The sequence below is a fragment of the Uranotaenia lowii genome, unplaced genomic scaffold (assembly GCF_029784155.1).
Source record: "Uranotaenia lowii strain MFRU-FL unplaced genomic scaffold, ASM2978415v1 HiC_scaffold_695, whole genome shotgun sequence".
In the NCBI taxonomy this organism is placed as follows: Eukaryota; Metazoa; Arthropoda; class Insecta; order Diptera; family Culicidae; genus Uranotaenia; species Uranotaenia lowii.
In genome coordinates, this window is record NW_026598639.1 from 3995 (window position 1) to 25000 (window position 21006).

The window sequence follows — 21006 nt, forward strand, 5'->3', positions numbered from 1 at the left end:
CTTGAAGGATGGTTTTCCTCGGACTAGAAGGGAGTCTGTTAAATTTGCTGTAGCGGCCAGAAGTTTTTGTTTTTGAAAGTAAACATTTTATTTTCAAACAGATGTCTAAATAGCAACGGCTGAGTCATAAGTAGAGGGAACAAATTGATGTCATGTTTTCCACGATACGCGTTATTGGCGATGGGCGCGCTTGCAATCCCGCTATACGATTTTTCATGTGTTAAACAGACAAAGCAATAGTCTCCACTCCAATTTGTATAAGAGTTAAAAGCCAGCTATATTCTTTTTAGCAGGTCCAAGCTCAATTCACAGGCAAACAGCTGTGTTGTGTTTTGCTATGTTGTATTTGGCCTTTTTTAAAGTCTCCAATGCAAGAATGCATTCCAGTGGTGATGCGTAAGAACTCTCACAAGAGCAATTCGGGCTGTTGGGTTAGCTTACTGTTGGGTTAGCTTACCTTGAAAATGTAAAGGTGTTGCTTTCAGAACTTTTTTTCCAACCTGCATGAATTTTCACTTTCAACGACAAGTCAGAAATTCCTAAAAAAAACCGTACTTATTTTGTATTCTAACCACACATTCTGTGAATTCCGCAGAGAGGCCATACATGTACCATTTATGGCTAAATTTGTCGTTTTCGCCAAACGCACCGATCCGCTGGAGGCCCGTCTCCGGGTGTTCTGCATGACAGACGACCGGGAAGACAAAACCCTCGAACATCAGGAGCACTTCACCGAGGTGGCCAAGAGCCGGGACGTGGAGGTACTGGAGGACAAACTGCAGTACATCGAGCTGGCCGGCAATCTGGTGCCCGTTACGAAGTCCGGCGAGCAGCTGAGTTTACCTTTCAAGGCATTCCGCGAAAATCGATTACCATTTTCGGTCCGGGTCAAGGATCAACACGCGGACATCGTCGGTCGGACGCTGTTCATGAGGGAGCCCAAGATTGCCAAGGGTGAACCTCCACAGCAACCGATTTGTATCCTGAATATTGTACTGCCGGAAAATATCATACCCGACCATTACACTACGATAGAGGATTCGCAAGAAATAGTGGTTCGCATTGGAAGAAGCAGGGCGAGCCCAAGGGATCAGAACTACTTGGGCGAACTTCGAGTGGTAGACATTTCCAACCTGCTGGGTGAAGACTGGATCAAACTGGCACCGGAAATCGGTGTCAACGAAACCGATGTGGAAAATATTATCGCCCAGAATCCAACTAGCAGTGCCCAGCAGGCCCAGTCCATGCTCAAGTTGTTCCAATCGAAAGCCAAAAACGACTTCAACATTCTCGAAAACGGACTCCGCTCGATACAGAGAGACGACATCGTCGACAGGTGTTTGCGAAGTTCGAGCAGTACAACCACCACCACCACAGTTACGATGCGCAACAAAACTGCCTTCTCGATAAGCAAACGAGCGCAGGACATCGACATCCTAGCCGAGTCAGATTCCATCGCGAAGTTGGTACAAAAAAGTGGTAAGAATTTAATGTGAAGGAATTTTTATTCTTCGAATTCTAACAAACATTCGTTTTTTTCAACAGATAACCAATATGGCCAGGAGGAATCCAGTAAGTACTCGGTCGAGGAGAAATGCGTTGAAGAATCCGAAGAATCAGAAGAAGAGACCATCAAGAAAACCGTTGCCGAAAGGCGGAAACAAATCGAGAAACGCCTTTCAGCCGAGCGATCCATACCTGCCTCTACCCAAAAGAAGGAGATCGTTGAAGAAATCATAACCATCAAGCGATCCAGTGTGATAGACGATACCAGAGCGAAACACGAGGAAGAAATTCTCATGCAGAAACCCATCGACAACTCGTACAAATCCTCTGTAACGCCCGAACAAGTAGTCAAACTGAAAACAGCCACCATTAAAGAAGGCGCAGCAGTTGCAAAGGACGTATTCGATAAAGAACTGCAGGACAAATTCAAGGCCACGCTGAAAAATGTGGATGAGTTCGAGCACAAGTCGCAGATTCTTTCCGAAACAGAGAAAGTCGATACGTCTGCAAAAATTGTCGATGAAATTGTCAAAAAAGATGTTAAACTAGACGAAAAATCAACCAAAGACGATAAAACAAAAGAAGATGTCGATAGCAAAGTCTCTAAAGTGGAAAAGGTAGCTCCCGTCCCAGTCAACCGACTGAGCATGCAAAGCGACGATGAACGTAGTTCGGGAATAGTCGAGGAGTCTATTAAAAATGTTCACGAAAAAATCTCCTCATTCGAATCTCAATCAAGCGATTCCAGCAAGCGAACTTCCTGGGCTCAGGAACCGAGCACTGCCAAACCGAAAGATGACAAAAAGAAACCCGACGATGACGATGACGACCAAGACGTACAACAACCGAAGGAGAAAGTGCCAGTACCCACCAAACGTGCCAGCATGGTTCGTGAAGATGCCCTCGATTCGGTCGTAGTTGATGAATCCATCAAAAACGTTCAAGATAAAATTTCCTCATTCGAGTCCCAATCATCCGAGTCTAGCAAGAGAACATCCTGGGCTAAGGAAACAGTAACACAAGTTGAACAGACGTTCTCTGACCAGCAAAAAGACGCTCAAGCTAGAGTAGCCAGCTGGTCGGAAGAACAAGAAATTCTGACACAGAAACAACAACTAGAAAAACTAAACGAAACAATGGACGAAACCAAAGAACAGTGGAATGAAGAACGACAAATCCTGCTCCAAAAAGCAGAATTAGAAGGAGCGGAAAAACAATTCCAAACAGAAACCAAAGAACTGTTTGACAAGTTTGGAAAACAAGATGTATTTAGCGATGTTCTGCAACGGTTCGATCAAGCGGACGTTAAAACTGAAATCGTCAGCAAAGTGTCAAGTACGAGTTCAAAGGCAGAATCCTTCGCCGAAACCAGAACATCTGATGTCAAAACCATTGGTGACAAAGGTCAAGTTTTACACCAAGAAGTGCAGGAATTCGCAGCTCAAAGCTCAGCCACCAAGACTTCATTCGACGAAAAAGTTGACAAATCTGTCAAGGAGCTGGTAGGTTCCGAAGTCGTATCCGAGGTCAAAGAATCTACCCAACAAAGTAAACAGTCAGTTGATGCTGCAGCACAAGCCCTAGCCAAGGAAACAGTCACGAGCGCAGAACAGCAACAACCAAAGGTTCAGGAAGCATTCACAAAAGAATCCTTCGAAAGCGTTCGGGACGAATTCGTAAGCAAGAACGAAACTGGAATGCTGAAGGAGCAAAGTGAAAAGATTAAGTCCGAAATAGAAACAGCCGTTCGAGTTGGAGAGGAAGTAATCGGCGAAAAAATTTCCCAAACGGGAGAAGAATTCCGACGTGTGGAACAAAAACTACCGCTTGAAATTGACGAAAAACCGCAACTGGTCGAAACGGTCACAAAATCCGTTACCCAGGAGATTACATCGAAGATTCCAGTGTTTTCGAAGAGAACTTCGCCCGAAGAGGCTCCCAAACCGAAGGAACTTGTAAAAGAAGCAGTGAAGGAACCTGCGAAAGAACCCGCAAAGGAACCTGCTAAAGAAACTGTGAAGGAAGCCACAAAAGAAACAGTTAAAGAATCAGCGAAAGAAGAGAAACTAGTTGATTTTATCAACGAAGTTGTAGAAAAGGCAGAAGAGGTCGTGTCGGTGTCCAAGATCCCTCGGCTTGACAGCAGCAGATCTTCCGTTTCAAAATCGGAAACTAGCTCCATTAAGTCACCGGAGCCGGAAGTCATTATCAAGTCCCCGGAGCAACAGGACTCAGCCTTTTCCAAAATTCCAATCCTGAAGGACCGTAAAGTGTCGGAACAGTTCTCCAGTGATTCCTGCGAAACGGTAATCATGCAGAAAACACTGCGGGATCAGGACTCGCTGCTGAAATCTTCGGATAGCGACGAGAAACCGACGGCCATTGCGGAACAAATTACACCCAAAGAAGCCAAGGAGGTGCTGAGTTTCACCACCATCGATGAATCGGTGCTAAACGAGCTGGTAACGGAAGACGAGCGAGCCGTAACGCCGGACGATTTCATCGACGAAATCATCGAGGAGGCGCAAGACAAAGTGCAGATGATGCAGGATACCGAAATCGCCGCCTACACCCTGGATTTGAGCAGATCAGAAGACGGTGAGTTGTAAACATTATTTTTTTTATTCTTTTTTATAGGAATTTAACAACCCATTAAGGTCATTCTTCCTCGAAATGAAGATTTTTAAAATTTAAATATTCGATGAAAGGGTTCATTACACATGTAGGTACAAATATCGTCATATGGTATAAATTAAGTAGGTTTATGACGAAATCCGTACAATTCCGATATAGTCCATGCTGTTTAGTCAATCTGCGAGGTGACGTCCATGGATAAGTAATGGGCCGATCTGGACTCTCTAACCTTGATCTCATCCGGGGACTGTCCTTTAGCATTACGTCAGATGTGAGCCTCTACAATCTACATGTCCGAATCTGTGGTGATACTCCATGAAGCACCGTGACCTGAACAGTCAAGAATTGTGTCATTTGTTTATGCTTTCGACCGGGAAGATGTTTTCAAATTTTAATTTTTGGCTTTTTACGGTCTAAGATCTCAATCAAACAACTTTTTATTTGAATAACCGACGTTTCGACCACTTTTTGTGGTCTTTCTCAAGGGAATTGGAAGTTTATTTCAGTATAATTGAAGATGTGTCATATCACCAACACAGAAAATACCATGAACAACAGGACAGATAAAGCTAGATTATGTGCAACATATACAGGCATACAACAATCCATGAAACCCAAACAACCAACCAGCAATAGCAATAGCATAAAGAATACTCAAAGCTCACACATTACACCGATTCAAATCCCACTCACTAGCTCAGAAAGCTCAACCCCAAACAATACCCACACAATCCACATAACACAATATCCTTAGTTCAAAAAGTACTTTAAAGTGCGACCATAGGAAATCGGATGAAAAATAATCTTTTGTTTCCGGTTAAAATTGTAAGATGATAAATTTATAAATATGATTGAAAATGTAAAAAACAACAATACACAGAGCTGCAAATACTGGATACCTAGCCGTTGGAAAAAAACGATATTGACAATAACAGCAGACAGATAAGTGAGTTTACACATTTTAGTATAGTCCACAAACAATCCTTAAAATGAATTATACTGAAATAAGCTTCCAGTTCCCTTGAGAAAGACCACACAAAATTGTCGAAACGTCGTGAATTTCAAATAAAAAGTTGTTTGTTTGAGTTCTTAGATCGTAAAAAGCCAAAAATTTAAATTTAAAAGATGTGTCATATGTTAATCTATTTCCACCGAGATTGACATGACTTTCGCTACTAAGCTTCATGCAGGCTGTTTCACTGATGACTCGCAGACATGGATGGCACACCGAGGGGTTCTCCAATTTTCCTTTACTAAACAAATGTGCAGTACCGATCGGACCTACTTCAAAGAATTTACGACATTTATTGCTGTATTTGGCATACCATCTGAACCCAGAACTGATGTTGCGATGTCTCACAGAATCTCTACCGATATCAACCCCTGCTATACGTAGGAAATAGCTCCTTAGTTATCTCCCGCTTTTTAGGGGGTGCTCTATATTTCATGAGATTCTCTATCACTTCTGTTTTTGCCATCACTCTTCTGTAGGCATCATCTTTCTCAACTATGCCTGTTTGCTTAGTTTGAAAGCTTTGCTAAAGTTCCGCGACCACTTCTGCAACTCGACAAAGACATTCTAGTCGAACTGTCCAGTGTCTTTCTCCTAACATTGTCTTCATTCTGTCTTACTGTAAACTCTGATTTACTCTAAAGTGGATCGCAAAGTGGTCGTTATGCTTATGACTGTAAGTCTCGCCAATCCTCTTATTGCTTGTCCATTTTGAACTACCAAATGTATCTTTCACAGGTTCACGTGATGGTCTTTCTATTATAGATTATGTTATGGAATGTTATGGGATTTTTGTCTTAGATTTTTGTATTTCCAACGATCTCCAGGCCACACTAGCGAGCATCAAGCCGTCTTGGTCCTCTAGTGATCATAAGAGAACTACCCCATTCCTTTGGAGTTCGACTACCTCGACTACCTTATTCATGGGCACTATCTTACCCATGGGTTATTCATTTATTTTAACAGTATTTTGTCTCACGAAATAACTTGACGAACATAATTCCTAAAATTCACTCGGTCCATGGCAACCGTTCTCCAATTTCTCGGACACCCCACGTTCGCCAGATCACGCTCCACTTGTTCTAACCACCTCGCTCGCTGCGCCCCGCTCGTTTTGTTCCTACCGGGTTCGTAGCGAACACCTGTTTTGCAGGACAGTCGTCCGGCATTCTCGCAACATTTCCTGCCTAGCGTATCCCAGCTTCACCACCTTCTGGATACTGGGTTCACTGTAGAGTCGCGCGAGCTCGTGGTTCATTCTTCGCCTTCACACTCCGTTCTCCTGCGAGCCGCCAAAGATGGTTCTTAACACTCGTCGCTCGAATACTCGGAGTGTACGCAGGTCCTCCTCGAGCAATATCCATGCCTCGTGCCCGCAGAGAACAAGCGGTCATGTTAAGGTTACACTTCGTACGTCTTCTCTACCGCAGTTCCTTGTGGAGTCCATAGTAGGCACGACTTCCGCTGTATCACAAGCGGGTTCGATCAGTCTCGGATTCGCAGGCTAGCATATACTTCGTCTTGGACGTATTAATCATCAACCCAATCCTTCCTGCTTCGCGTTTCAGTTTGCGGTAGAACGCTGCAGATGATCTATACCAATGTCATCGACAAAGCAGATAAGTCGACTGGATTCGTTGAAAATCGTACCTCGCATTTCACCCACCGCTCGCTCACTGTTATTGGCTGTTTTGCTGGTATCCCAACAGGCCTCGAGAGGGGCTTCGTCAAGCCCGACCTCTGCCGGCAGCGCTGCTTCGAGCGATTGCGCATAATGTACCGCGATTTCAGGTTGCTCCATTCGTGCGATATTTAACCGAGTCGGAAGTCGGTTTCGTATGTTGTTCACTGCGGAGAGATATGGGCGCATCTTCACCATCACCAGATAATGGTCTGACCAGATGTTGGCGCTTCGACAGTTCGGCTGTCTATCAGAACGTGGTCGATCTGTGATTGCTTTTGGTACGGTGATCTCCAGGTGTACTTGTGTGGGGGGCCATGTTGGAAATGGTGCTACATACGGCCATTCGCTTGGAGGCGGCAAAATCTATTAGTCTTAGGCCTTTTTTGTTGGTCAACTGGTGCGCACTGAACCTTGCAGTTGTCAATTTGAATTCTTCCTCCTGGCCGACCTGAGCGTTAAAATCCCCAATGACGATCTTGATATTATGTTTTGGGCTGCGGTCGTATTCACGCTCCAGCTGCACGTAGAATTCGTCTTTGTCGTCACCGGTACTTCCGATGTGAGAGCTGTGCGCGTTGACGATGCTGATGTTGAAGAACCGGCCCATGATTCTCAACCAACACATTCGTGGATCGATCGACCACGACCCGATCACGCTATTTCTCATCTTCCCCGTCACTATAAAAGCTGTTCCAAGCTCGTGTGTGTTGCCGCAGCTCTGGTAGATGACACGACCATCTGGGTACGTTCGTACCGTGAAGCCCTTCCAGCATACCTCCAGCAGCGCTACGATGTCAAATTTGCGACTCTTCAATTCGTTGGAGAGCACGTGGGTATATACTGCCCACGAAATTTAGAGATCAGGAGTTCCAAGTATACAATCGCTAGTCCCTTATTGTCGCGTGATCTTGACGATTTCCATCCAAAATTTGTTTTTCGTTGTTCGTTGCTTGTGTTTTTTTCTGCAGTCACGGGCTCGCTAACCCCACTATCACGCAGAAGGACCGTCGTGATGTTGTTGTTTTGGGTCCCGAACACCACCAGGACGTTGTTGCACTACGCACGCCGCCCCTGACATAGAGAACAGACGCGTACGGAGCCTCCTCTCTCAGTCTGCATGCGACCAAAGCATCCACCGAGGTTGGGTAGCCGATCTCTGCTAAGGTTACTCGCACCCTAGCCAGCACAACGGGGAGGTAGAGAATCGGAGTTGTAAGACAAGAGCTGATATGATCACTACCCGATGGTTAATCATAGCATCTTCAAGTTCAACGGGTCCTAAATCTTAATAACAAATAAAGGTTTACTTAACCTGTCGAAAGTTCCTTTACCGTAACTTATAAACTGGCTTTTCCAAAGGTTACATTTTATCATCTTGACCACACTCGTAGATTTTATCTCATACTTCTCAGAAGATGCTCGATCCAGAAGGCAAAATCGCAACTTCACCCTCAGGGAGTATTCGAATAGTGTCGTTGACTATGATTGAAGTTATGAGGACAAAACGTTATATTCTCTGCAGGGGACATAGAAAAGGAATATTTCACTGACAAGAAATAACAACAGAGTAAAGTGGCTCCCGACGCAGGGAAGTCATCCCATTCGGTGTAGGAACTTTCACATCGCGAATCATCTGAGTCGTTGCGTAAAAGAAGTCCCAGGCATGTGCTGTAACCGGATAAGCGACATTCGATAAGCACATGACAGGCGGAAGACAGGATCTTGAGTCGTTAGAAGAAAGGTCAATCATCAAGGGGAGAGGCTACAGATGGATTTCAGAGGGTCATGAATCGACTTATTGTGTCTAGCAAGAATTGACTACTCTAATCATTCGTAATCAGAGTAGATCTGGCCTAATCTGCAGATTGACATCCTTATCTTTTCTCGGTTCAACATTTCCTGTTACAGTGTCTTGGTTGCTAGGTTACCATATTTTCTCTCAATTGTTGCACAATTGCTATAATTCCACCTTTGAGTTCTTTCCGACATACTCTGTCGAAATGAGAACAGGTATGCGTATTCGACGTGGCTTGTTAATTTGAATCTCACTTGTGATGAAAGAAATGTGACAGCTACCTCTAGTGACTTACGGATTTTTTTTCCATTTGCTTCCCAACAGATGTTCTAGAGAAGTCCCCGCAACCGATCCCGGACTACGTGACCGAGCGCCGTCTGGACGACGAAGAGGACGACGAGCACGAGCATGAAAAATGGCAAGGTATGTTTCAACAGCAATTCATCCACTCATATCAGATAGCATCCAACTCATTCCAACCCACTGTCATTAGAGATAACTGTTCCCTTGTTCTTGGTACCTACCTTTGTTAAAGTTAGAAAACAAACAAACAAAAAACTCCCTAACGTTACTTCTTTTTCGGAAAACAATAAAAAAAAAACCCAAACAACAACATTAACTACCAAAAGAAAACAACGAAACCTGTTAAAAGTCTAGAGACAGATTGAACTTTTACCGTTACAATTTTAGTGCGTAATGATAGAACGTTTCCGATCCTCTGTTCCTGAACACTGCTTTATAGTTTTGAGTTCCTATAGGTTTGGTTTTATCTTTGATATGCGTATGCATAATTAACAGTTATCCATAGTTATTTTTTTCTTGAACTAACATTTGTAACGATTTTTCAACTTTGTAAGTAATTTAATCTTTCCTACAATTTGCTTGGCTAATTTTAAGTATATTTATAAACTTTTCTACTAATAACACCCCTTTGGTTTTGTTATCATTTGATCGTTAGTTTGGATTATTATTTTTCTTTAACCTTTATAAATATTGTGGCGATCATTATTTCCTTGTGTTCGATCACAAACATTGCGATGGACACCAACAAATGGACAATGGCAAAGTTTATAAGATGAGTCAAAATTTTTGGTTGTGTTAAAAAGAGTTAAAATTTGTCTAGATTCAAATATTTCAATATTAAAAACATAGGTATGAGTAGTATGTTAACAGAAAAGGTAAGTTTGTGTGCGTCGCAATTTATTTTATGTTGTTGACATCCTCATTTGCTGTTTTTGATTGGAGGTTCCTTTCGTTCGGAAAAAAACTGCAAACTTCAAACGAACAATAGGTATTTGACGCAAGTAAATTTCACCCACATTGAACGCGAAATTGCAGAACTCAGTCACTAGTAAGCGTTTTCCAAAACGTCAAACTTCCCCGTCCATTTAGAAGTCACCTCGATCCTTCCATCGTAGGGATCTCCACACTAGAGAACTCGAGGAACCCATTCATTCATGGATATCGAAATCATAACATCATCAGCAATCAATAGAGTTGCTTCTTCTTTAACCCCATTGACTTACCCTAACTTCTACTAGAACATTTGCAGGACCAATCTGCAGAACAAAAAAGTCAAAATTAGCATTTCTAGAACTCTTCGAACTTTTCGTCTCACTCTCCGTAAATAGTCAAAGTCATCCAAACGTTCGGATCCATTGTCCCCTACTTGTTTAGAACGCTTCTTGTCATTCATGGTTCAAATAACTGTAATAGAATCGAGTCAAACTGAAAGTAAAAACTTCTTGGAAGTGTGTATGTGCTTCCCTTTAGCAACTTCTTAGAACATTTCCCAGCAGTGCCTTCAGATTATAGTAAAACATAAACACAAACATTCCAAACATGGAAAGCAAACATGAATACATTCCCATCGATCAACAACACAAAACAGTGAGCACTTCAAAATATTTCCCACAAAAACAAACACAAAAAAACATTAAAACAAAAGCTAAACAAACCAACAGACGCGTACAATTAGCAACTAAAAATCAAAAATTTTTCGTTGTTGGGACCGGATATCACGCGAAACTATAGGGTTTTTATGTTCTCCCTTTTTCACTACCTACATGGTTGAATTCATACTCAGTACTTCACTACAACCTCGATCGCAAAAACTAATACATGTCACTCATAACTAGAATCGCGCGCAGATCATCAGGTGTTCTAGATTATCACGCTTTTCGTTATCACTTAGATGAAAAACATATTATAGTTTCATGGTGTTGATGAGAATGAGAGTACTCTGGGAAGAGATGTTTCCAAAATTAAATGTTCAGAGATTGTAATTCTTAACCGAAACTTCGTAATTCAAAAGACAAATGTTCGCAAAACTCGAAAACCGATCACGAAAATGGTACCAAATTTGGCATGGTTTGGTTTTTGGGTACGATAAATTATTCTATGATTATTTGAGACCATCCGTTCTTCCATTGGGGAGAAAGGAAGGGGGAGGGGGCTCCCTTACGATTTTTTACATAACTCAAAAACTGATCAAGCAAATGGAAGCAAATTTGGCATCAGAAGGCATTAGGGTACGAGAAATGCTTCAATGAATATATGGCACCCCATCCTCCTTCCAGAGAGTAGATAGGAAAAGAAAAAGGGGGCTCCCTTACAATTCTGTGCATAACTGAAAAACACGAGGTAATATAACTAAATTTGGCAAGGGTTATTAGATACGAGAAATGTTTTTATTAGTTTATATTACTATTTGAGACCACTCCCTCCTTACATTGTTATTTGAGACCCCTCCGTTCTTCTAGTGAGGAAAAAAGGAGGGGGAGGGGGGCTCCATAAGCTACATAGCTCCATAGCTCCATAGCTACATAACTCAAAAACTTATCAAGCAAATGGAACCAAATTTGGCATGAGAAGGTATTAGGGTACGAGAAATGCTTCGATGGATATTTGGCACCCCATCTTCCTTCCAGAGAGTAGATAGGAAAAGAGGGGGGGGGGGGCTCCCTTACAATTTTGTGCATAACTGAGGAACTAATCGAGCAAATATAACTAAATTTGGCATGGGAGGGTAATTAGATACGAGAAATGTTGTCATTACTATTACTTGAAATCGGGAATAAGAAGGGGAGGAGGCCTTCAAACAATTTTTTAATATTAAGGGGGGGGGGGGGGTAGGATCTAACGGGTAAAAAAAACACCATTTTCACGACTTTTTTCTAGAGCTATCGTTCAAACAAATTTATTCAAATTTTTTGCATTATACAAAGCATTGTTAAAAGAACATTTAGTAATTTTTTCGTAGAAAATATTGAAAAATGAACCGGTGACGGAGCACTTTCGAGGATGCCTTTTAGAAAACAGGATTTGCAGTGGACACTGTATCTCAGCACGGAATCATCTGAAGTAAAAAAAATCAGAGCAAAATATTGTTAATAGATGTTTTTCTGGACCCCAACGTTTTTATTTAAATTAAAAAAAAAATTATGAAATTTTTGTGGCTGTTTGAAGTAAAATCTACGATTTTTCACGAAAAAATCCGCCATTTTTTATCTGTAAAATCTCCCCAAAGTATAAAAAAAGAAAAACTTTGGGGTCTGGTATTTTATATGTAGAAAATATGTTCCAAATTTGAAAAGAATCGGATAAGTAGTTTTCAAATGACGATGTCCACGGACTTTAAAAATGTGCTTTCGAGAAAAACGCGTTTGAAGTTTCTGCTCTTGCTTTCTTGCAGTATTAGATAGGAGGAGATAAATGCCTGTAATTTCTACAGTTTTGCTTCAATTGACTTGAAAATTTGACACAACATTCTTGAAATGTTTTACAATAAGAAAATAAAAAAATCGATTTTTTTAAAGTGTTAGACCCTGCCCCCACCACCCCCCCTCCCCCTTAAAGGAGTGCAAATCGAGCAAATGGAACCAAATTTGGCATGGAAGTGTATTGGGGAGGATAAATGTTTCTATGAATCTTTAGCACCCCTCACGCCTTCCAGTGGAGGAGTTAGAAAAAGTGTATAGGGCGCCTTTACAATTTTAAACATAGCTCCAACACTATTCAAGCAAATGGAACCAAATATGGCATAGGAGGGTATGTGAATACGAGAAACATTTTAATTGGGCTCTCATACAATTTTTATATTATAACTTGAGACTATTGGAGCAAATGGAACCAAATTTGGCATGGGAGAGCGTGTGGTATAAGCAACGGTTATTGCGTTTAAGGAGAACGCTCATCTATTCAGTGTGAATATACGAAGGAATGAGGGAGACTTTCATCCCTTTTTTTTATTTTTGCACAACACGAGAACTTATCATAAAATTGAACTAAAATTGACATGGAAAAGTATAAGTATTACGAATCAAACGAATGGAATTAAATTTGGCATTGAAAAATATTTGGATATGTTCCTTTTATTATTCCATCTTGCAGTTGCTTAAGAACTTATTAACCATTGTAATCAAATTTAATATGAGAATGTATTTGGGTACGAATTAATGGGGATGGGAAAGGGGGAGGGCTACCATAATTTTTTTTATGTATAAATCGATAATCTACCAAGCAAAAGAGACCATATTTTATAATAGAGGTTGTTAGCGTAAGAATAACTTGAGACACTACTTTTTTGGACGGACTCGGAGCTAGAGCCAAATACAGAATGTTAGGTTTTAGATACAATGTTTCGGATGGTTTTTATTTTTTTCTCGGGAGCTTTTAATTCCGGAGGATGATTCATCCCTCATTTTTTTTAATGAAGTTCGTTAGACCTTCCGACTTCGAAAGAGGGAGAGGGTGGAGAACCTTTCTAATAATACATACATTTTAGAATTGTTCTAGAACTCATGAACACAAAGAAAAATTCCAGATCTTTAAAATCAAGTTTAACGGCGTGTTTGTAAATTGATTTTTTCTATAGAAGTGATTTTTTCTATCGATGCTGGCGTTCGTAAATTAAACAAACTGTATGCAAAAGCATTGAATGGTGATTAGACATCTAGCAAAAAAAATCGATGCATCACCCAAAAAATCAATTTAAGAACACGCCGTAAATATAGTTAGTTTTTCAGATAGTTTTTTTATGTTTCGATTATAATCGTTTTACTATCCTTACACCCAAAATAATCTCCACGTAGCGGCTACGTGAAAAACTACATAAGTTTTATCCAAATGATTTTCACTTAAATGCTACGAAATGAATATGTAAACGCGCCCCTATAGGAATTGATGCTTGATTAAAATCATCTACAAATTACGTGAATTTCTAGTCAGTTCAACACGATGTGATGATAAAAGCTGTATGAAATGTTAGTCGATTTTAATTATTATCTCCCTTTTTCGTTGTTTTTTCTTACTTTTTTTTAATGTCTTTATTAAAGAGATTTTCAGCTTTCAGTTTTTCTTACTTTAATAAGAATAACAAAAATTATTTGAAATTTGAATTCATTTTCAAATAAAACACTTCCACTACATCAATCACTATCACTACATCATACACCGTCACTTTATTGATAATCAATCTGGATTCCGGGTGGTCCAACAACGCATCAGCTTTGTTTTTTTGGATCCTGTAAAAATTGAAAAAATATTAAATACTTAAAATTTAATAACTCAATGATAGACACTTACCCCATCCGTAGACAGCTTGTTTCTTGTGCCATAAATCAGATGGACATCCATCCCGGGAAGTACCACTTAAGCATGAGTCAACATGACCATACTTCTAGAAGCTGTCCCTCAAGCTGGAAACAAAAACAGACCATAACTTAAATTAAATAAATTTTCTGGTTAATCAAATACACTTACCTCTTTGGGTTCCGAAAGATATCCAGTGTGTTCTACTTTTCGTCTTCCGACCGACGCTGAATGCTCTTGAGTTGTCGCAGTTTTTATAGCATATAATCACGTAAGCTGATTGACAACAAGTCATTTTTCCAACAACAATTTTCTACCGCACGCTTGAGAAAATTGCAAAAAACGGATTTGAATCCATCCACTTCGACTTTACGTGAAATTCATGTAATATGTAAGTCCAGTAATTACTACAAGGCACACGTAGAATCGATGTGATGCCACAAAAGCTTAGTTTACGTGAAAAATCCCGTATATTTAATTTCTATATTATTTTGGGTGTATGGCATTCGCGACTTTATATCAACGTTGCAGTTAGCGGATAATTATTGAAAAACTTATCCGGTACAATTGTGTTCGATGTTTACTCTTGGGCTCGAACTCGCCGACATCAGCTCAGAAGGCAACTTACTTGCCAACTGAGCTATATCACAAGCCGTTTCAGTTAAAAAGATGGAATCATGTTTATTTATTTATATATGCATTTATTATTGATAGATCGTAGGCTTCAGCCTGTTATCTTTAATGGTGTTTACAATATTTTTATGAAAAAACTAACTTAAGTCTATTTTTGATTTGTTCCCTTGACATATTCAGTTTTATAACGTTAGCATTTGCATTAGACTGCCCCAAATTTGTATGGGAAATTCAAAACCCGTGAAATGTTATGCGCTGCAGGCTAAAATTGATCCTTGGCCTAGTACAAGATCTCATGCCAAATTTGGGCCAGATCGGATCACGGGAAGGGGTCGCTCAACGAGCTTGAAGTTTGTATGGGATTTCGAGACATTTTGTTCGGGAGGAACATGAAAAACCAGTTTTTCATCAATAACTTTGGTTTCCGTCCGCCGATTTCTTTCAAAAACGGTTTTTCTTAAAGCCTAAACTATGAAAAATATTTCATCCAAAGACTGTATTTCAATTAGTGGAAAAATAAGAAAGTTATAAGGCTTCAAAAATGGGCTAACTTTTTTAAGGATGGTATTCGAGGCGGTCGAAAATATCGACGTCTCAGTAACAGTGATGAATACCACCGTTAAAAAAAAGCCCATTTTTGAAGCCTTATAACTTTTTTATCTTAACTCTTATCGAAATGCAGTCTTCGGATGAAATATTTTTCATAGTTTAGGCTTTAAGAAAATCCGTTTTTGAAAGAAATCGGCAGACGGAAACCAAACTGGTTTTTCATGTTCCTCCCGAACAAAATGTCTCGAAATCCCATACAAACTTCAGGCTCGTCGAGCGACCCCTTCCCGTGATCCGATCTGGCCCAAATTTGGCATGAGATCTTGTACTAGGCCAAAGATCAATTTTAGCCTGCAGCGCATAACTTTTTCAAAAGTCGGGTCATTTGGGGCAGTCTAATGTGCATTGTAGAGCGTGCATTATTCTATATATATTGGTTCATTGTGAGCGTAGTTTTGAATTCGGTTAGGGAGCTGGAGCGGCCTCATGCTGCGTAGACTGCTACGTCCTTCGTTAGGTGAAATCTGTGACAACAAATACGGTGAATAATATTTTCCACATGTCAAATCCTTTAAAAACAACACGGCGATTGATTTGCTGCAATTTTCCAGTGAGTCCAAGCCAACCAGCATACACAAAGCTCGATATTCTAGCATATCTTCTTGTCAGCCAAGGTTTCTCAAGGCGTACCTTGGAAATCTTTTTTGAACTCTTCCAATTCTATTCTTATGAACATTGTAGTATGGCTGCCACACAATACTAGCGTATTCGATAGTGGTTCGGATAACTCCAACATAAATTGAGACGATAGTGTAAGGATTGCCCAACTCGTGATAAATCCTACTAACCATGCCGTACATGGAATTTGCTTTGGCAACGACTTCTTCGATATGTTTCGAAAAACTGTTCTGCATCCAACAGTAAGCCTAGATCTTTAACAGAAGATTTTCTTGTTGCGGAACAGTTGTTTTCAAGACAATAATCGTGTACTATGTTGCTCATTTTCCTAGAAAAGGTGATCACGCTGCATTTTAAGGCATTTTCAAACCAAAATGGCTGCAACGCTCAGAAAATTAGTTAAGCGCATTCTGTAGAACCAGACAATCCTTGGGATACCGAACAGAAAGGAACATTTTTATCATCTGCGTAGATCAACACGAACACGTCAAACAGCACTTCGGGGAACTCGTTCATTACACTAATAAAAAATATGGGTCCCAAGTGACTCCCTTGTGGTACGCCGCTGTTGACCTGGAATACATTGGATCTCGAATTCCCAAGTTTTACAAATTGAACTCTTTCTATGTGGTACGAACGTATCCATTGTTGATTCACACCGGTGATCCCATTTTTGCTCAGCGCTGACAGAAGAGCTTTAATATTGATAACGTCAAAAGCTTTAGACATGTCTGTATATATGACGTCTACTTGCGAACCCTGCGTCATCCATTGAGAAGTTCGGGAAACAAATTCTGCCTTATTAGTCACAGTTGATCGCTTTTTTTAAAAAATCATGCTGAACATCTGACATCTTTCTTTCTTGCCATGAGTACATCTGGTCGTAAATTATGCTCTCGACCATTTTCGGTATAGCAGAAAGAATTGCTACCCCTCGATAGTTTTCAGCGGGCAGTTTTGAACCATTTTTGTTAATCGGTAAAATGTGTGAGATTTTTCAAAGTTTGATTAACAAACCATCACGAAAAGAAGCTGAGAAGAGCAATTGTAGAGGCTTTTCAAAAGCACCCGCGCACTTTTTGATAAACGAATTTGGAACACCATCAGGTCCACTTCCTTTGGATTCGTCGAGCTGCGAAATTTTCTGCCGAACATTCGTTGTCGTTTGTATTGCATTTAGAAACTCCAGCTACAGCTCTCATTTTAAAGTGTTTCCTTTTGAATTATGTTGAAATTTGATTTAAAATGATCTTAAAAAAATTAAATTAATAATCAGATATTTTTTTCAAATGTAAAAAATCTATTTTTGGAAAGTGTAGCAAAGCACACCGGGTCAGCTAGTGTGATATAAATCCAACTATTTTTGCATCACAGCATGCGATAATAGAAAAAAGTTGTAGACATTATACATTATGCACAAATTCGTTCAAAATAATGAAAAAACAACGAATTAAATCGGAAAAAAGAATAATAGAAGAGGCAAGTTTGAACAAACTGCACAAAAACTTCAAGGTCGTTAAGGGTAAGAACGACAGGGATAAGTTAATTTAGCTATATTTTGTTTATTCATAGAGAATTTTAACCAAATTGATTTTTCGTCTTCTTGGCCAGACCAACAGAGTGAAGTTAGTAACACTATTTTGGATAAGTAGATTGATAAACTATTCGGAATAAAATGAATAACTTCACCACTGAATCAAAAATCCACAGTTTAGAAACGGATATTTAGACATGCGGAATCGAATTCAAAAGTTCAGGATCCAAATTTTGAATATAAAATTCAGAATTTATAATTTCAACGAATTTGGTTAAGTAGATATATGTTTTTGACCATAAGTTCGAATAAAATAAGAAAATTTCACGCAAAGACTGCTCTAGAACAGTAGATGTTTCCCGTTTTTGATAATAACTGAACGGAAATCGAAACCAATTCATCCCGGAACTAGTTTCGTATTTCACGAATCGATACTGCCGGTGACATTTGGCGCGTCATTTAGTATCTACGTCTCTAATTCGTCCTTCACCGTTTGGTATTGAAAGTGGGTGTAAAATAGAACAACCGAAGCAAGTCGCACCGTTGCACAACAGGCTCCATCACGCCGTCCGAAGAGCACTGGTACGGCTTCATCGGTCTGAGAAATGACACCAATTGAAAAACGTCTTGTTAGCTGTTTTATTAATTTAAGAATTAAAAAAAAAACTCGGAACTTAAAGAAAATTGATAATTTTAAGTGAGGTTCACAACCTGTTGAATAAAATAACTAAAAAAAATGAATTCAGATTCAAAGCACAGAACGTATGAAAATTTCTCATACAAAAGTCCGAAGTTTCGCCACAGTACGGTTCCCATTGCTGGAAGTCACCTCACGAATAGTTGCGGTGAAATGATAATCCTGTTACATGAAGGATTCTTGCTTCCTCCGTTTTCCCCAGCAACTCAGAAGCTCCCGGAAACTTGCTAGGGCAGCTAATGAGGAAGTTGGACCAACAGGTAACCTCAGTTTGGAAAGTGACTCGGTCGAGGTTCGTTGGATTCTGTTGGCGGTTGTGGTTCTTTTTTTATTGGTAAAATAAATTGTTTAGCGAATTTTGTGTGATTTTTGCAAGCTATAAGCTTCGTAAATCTAATTTGTTTTGATTGGATTTTGGTGACGGATTCAAGTGTTACCGAAAGAAAGTGTTGCCGCATAATACATTAATCGGAGGGTTAAGTTTCGACAGCTGGTAAGCGATCATTAATCATCCATTCGGTTGCAAGGCATATAGTGTGAGTCATGAGTCCTAGATGTAGTAATCTGGGAAGTTTGGAGGCTCCAGAATACAGAAACGGTGTTCAGGTTTTAGAACTTGGAATGAAGAACTCCGAATTTGCGAGAGAAATATTTAAACTATGAAATTCATGTCTTAACTCTCAATTTAAAAAGGAATGCAATTTCTAAGTTTCTTAAAACAATTAAATAGGCCATTCAGTTTTCTAGAATCAAAAAAAGTTATTTTTATGAGAAGAACAGGATCCCATTCAAAACGCAGATATCGTTTTTAATCTGCAGATTGCACGGAGTTGTGGGCTTTGAGGAGGCTCATGTATTTAGGCACACTCTTGATGTTGTTAGAGTAAGGTCGCCAGATTGCCCGGTTTTATCCGGGTTTGCCCGGATATTTTGTACAAAATTTGGGAATAGTCCGGCCCGGCCCGGTTGCCCGGATTTCATTGAAAAATGCCCGGATTTTGCCCAGATTTATCCACTTTATTTGGCAAATCATACAAAAAAAAAAACAACAAACGCCTTCAAAACGAAATTTTTTGAGCAATCAATCATGAAAGGTTTTTTGCAAGCCTAAATTGCGTTTCAAAATCCATCGATGAGTTTAGAAAAAAAATTAAATTTTTTCTCTTGATTTTTGTTGAGGAATTTCAAGGTTTTGAAGAAATTTGCCCGGATATTGCCCGGATTGATGGTCGTCACTTTTGAAATCAAATTGCCAGGTTTTTTATAAAAAAATTGCCCGGTTTGTCCGGCCCGGATACGTGCTGAAAAAAATCTGGCAAACTTATGATAGAGGCATACTACTTGAAGGTTTTTTTTTGCTTGACTCCAAATCTTACCAGAATGAGTCAAAAATATTGATTCCCAAATACTCAAACGAAACCTTACTTCAAGGAGAACTTTAAAAGTTCACATTTAGCTAAATTATCTGATATCCATACCACAAAATGCAAGGGAACTCCCATTACTGAGAAACGATCCTTAAACGATCTTGGGGTGTTAACAAAAGCACAAAATGGAAGAATTGTAGTATTAATTCTTAGCATTTTAAATCAATAATTAAACTTTTAAATTCATTTTTATTTCTTCTAAATAAAAATTAACACCACTTTTAAATGGAAACCCTCTCTCCCGTCAGCTTAAATTCTCATCAACGGACAAATCCAACATTAGCTTCAATCGCTTAGAAAATAACGTAAAGTCGTGTACACCGTATAATTTGCAAACACATTACCTAGTACTCTAAATAGAAGTTTTTAGTTAGGACAGTACGAAAAAAAGGAAAAACACACACACAAAGTCAAAAGAAAACATCTTCCACCCCACCACACCCTATCATAATATATGGAGTCGTGTTATGTGGCTGTTCACGCAAAGAACTTTGGATTATACAACAAGGAAAAATAAAACAAAAAATATACCGCATCCCTGTCGCCTTTTCTCTGTAAATGTCTTTCTATCTTACTACACATAACTTAAACAGTACAAAGTACATCGCTTGAAAGAGCACATTTTCTATTCGTTTTAATTTCTTTTTCGGTTTTTCTTCCACACGAAGCCTTGTTTCGTTCCGTTTTTTCCCCATTAAATGCGCGTGTGTGCTGCTATGCATGAAATGGTCTTCCACCCACGACTAAAGCATATGATGTGTGATCCAATTTGCCAATGTGCTTCCGCGTCATCTTGGAGTAGAACTCGAAGAAAACTTAAGTCGATACCTAGTTTGTTGATATAGTACCGAAAGCTGTCTCTCTTTGCGCCTTTGCTCTCCATCAATAAGTCTTTGGTATCTATACATATACAAATGGTTTGCCTCTAGACGGTCAACTATAGTTGAAACCTTTACGAATTGCGTATTTAAATGTAATATTTGCGATGATTGAAATTTTTAGTAATAGATACATCTACTAAATAGATATGCGTAATGGAACTAATAACAGGGATCGTTACTAGTTTGGCGCAGCGAAGCAGTTGTTGATAATGCATGTGTTCCAATGCGAGTTAGTTTGAACATGAACACCCCTCACGACATCATATATTATCATCCCAAACCGAAAGATCAACCGAAAACATGTTTCATTACTATTACATACTATTGCTCACAGCCACAATCAATTACCATAACCTCTCGAAAATCGTGTCACGTGGTATTAAA

The 21006-nt window shown here is 39.7% G+C and overlaps 1 protein-coding gene across 1 annotated transcript; it reads left to right on the top strand.

Moving 5' to 3' along the window:
* Positions 1 to 376: 376 nt before the first annotated feature.
* LOC129760635 (ankyrin-2-like) lies at positions 377 to 9179 on the top strand. The gene is made up of 4 exons (XM_055758291.1): positions 377 to 396; positions 596 to 1479; positions 1546 to 4104; positions 8956 to 9179. The coding sequence occupies exons 1-4, from the start codon at positions 377 to 379 to the stop codon at positions 9162 to 9164; spliced, it is 3672 nt and encodes a 1223-aa protein (XP_055614266.1). The 3' UTR covers positions 9165 to 9179.
* Positions 9180 to 21006: the final 11827 nt, after the last annotated feature.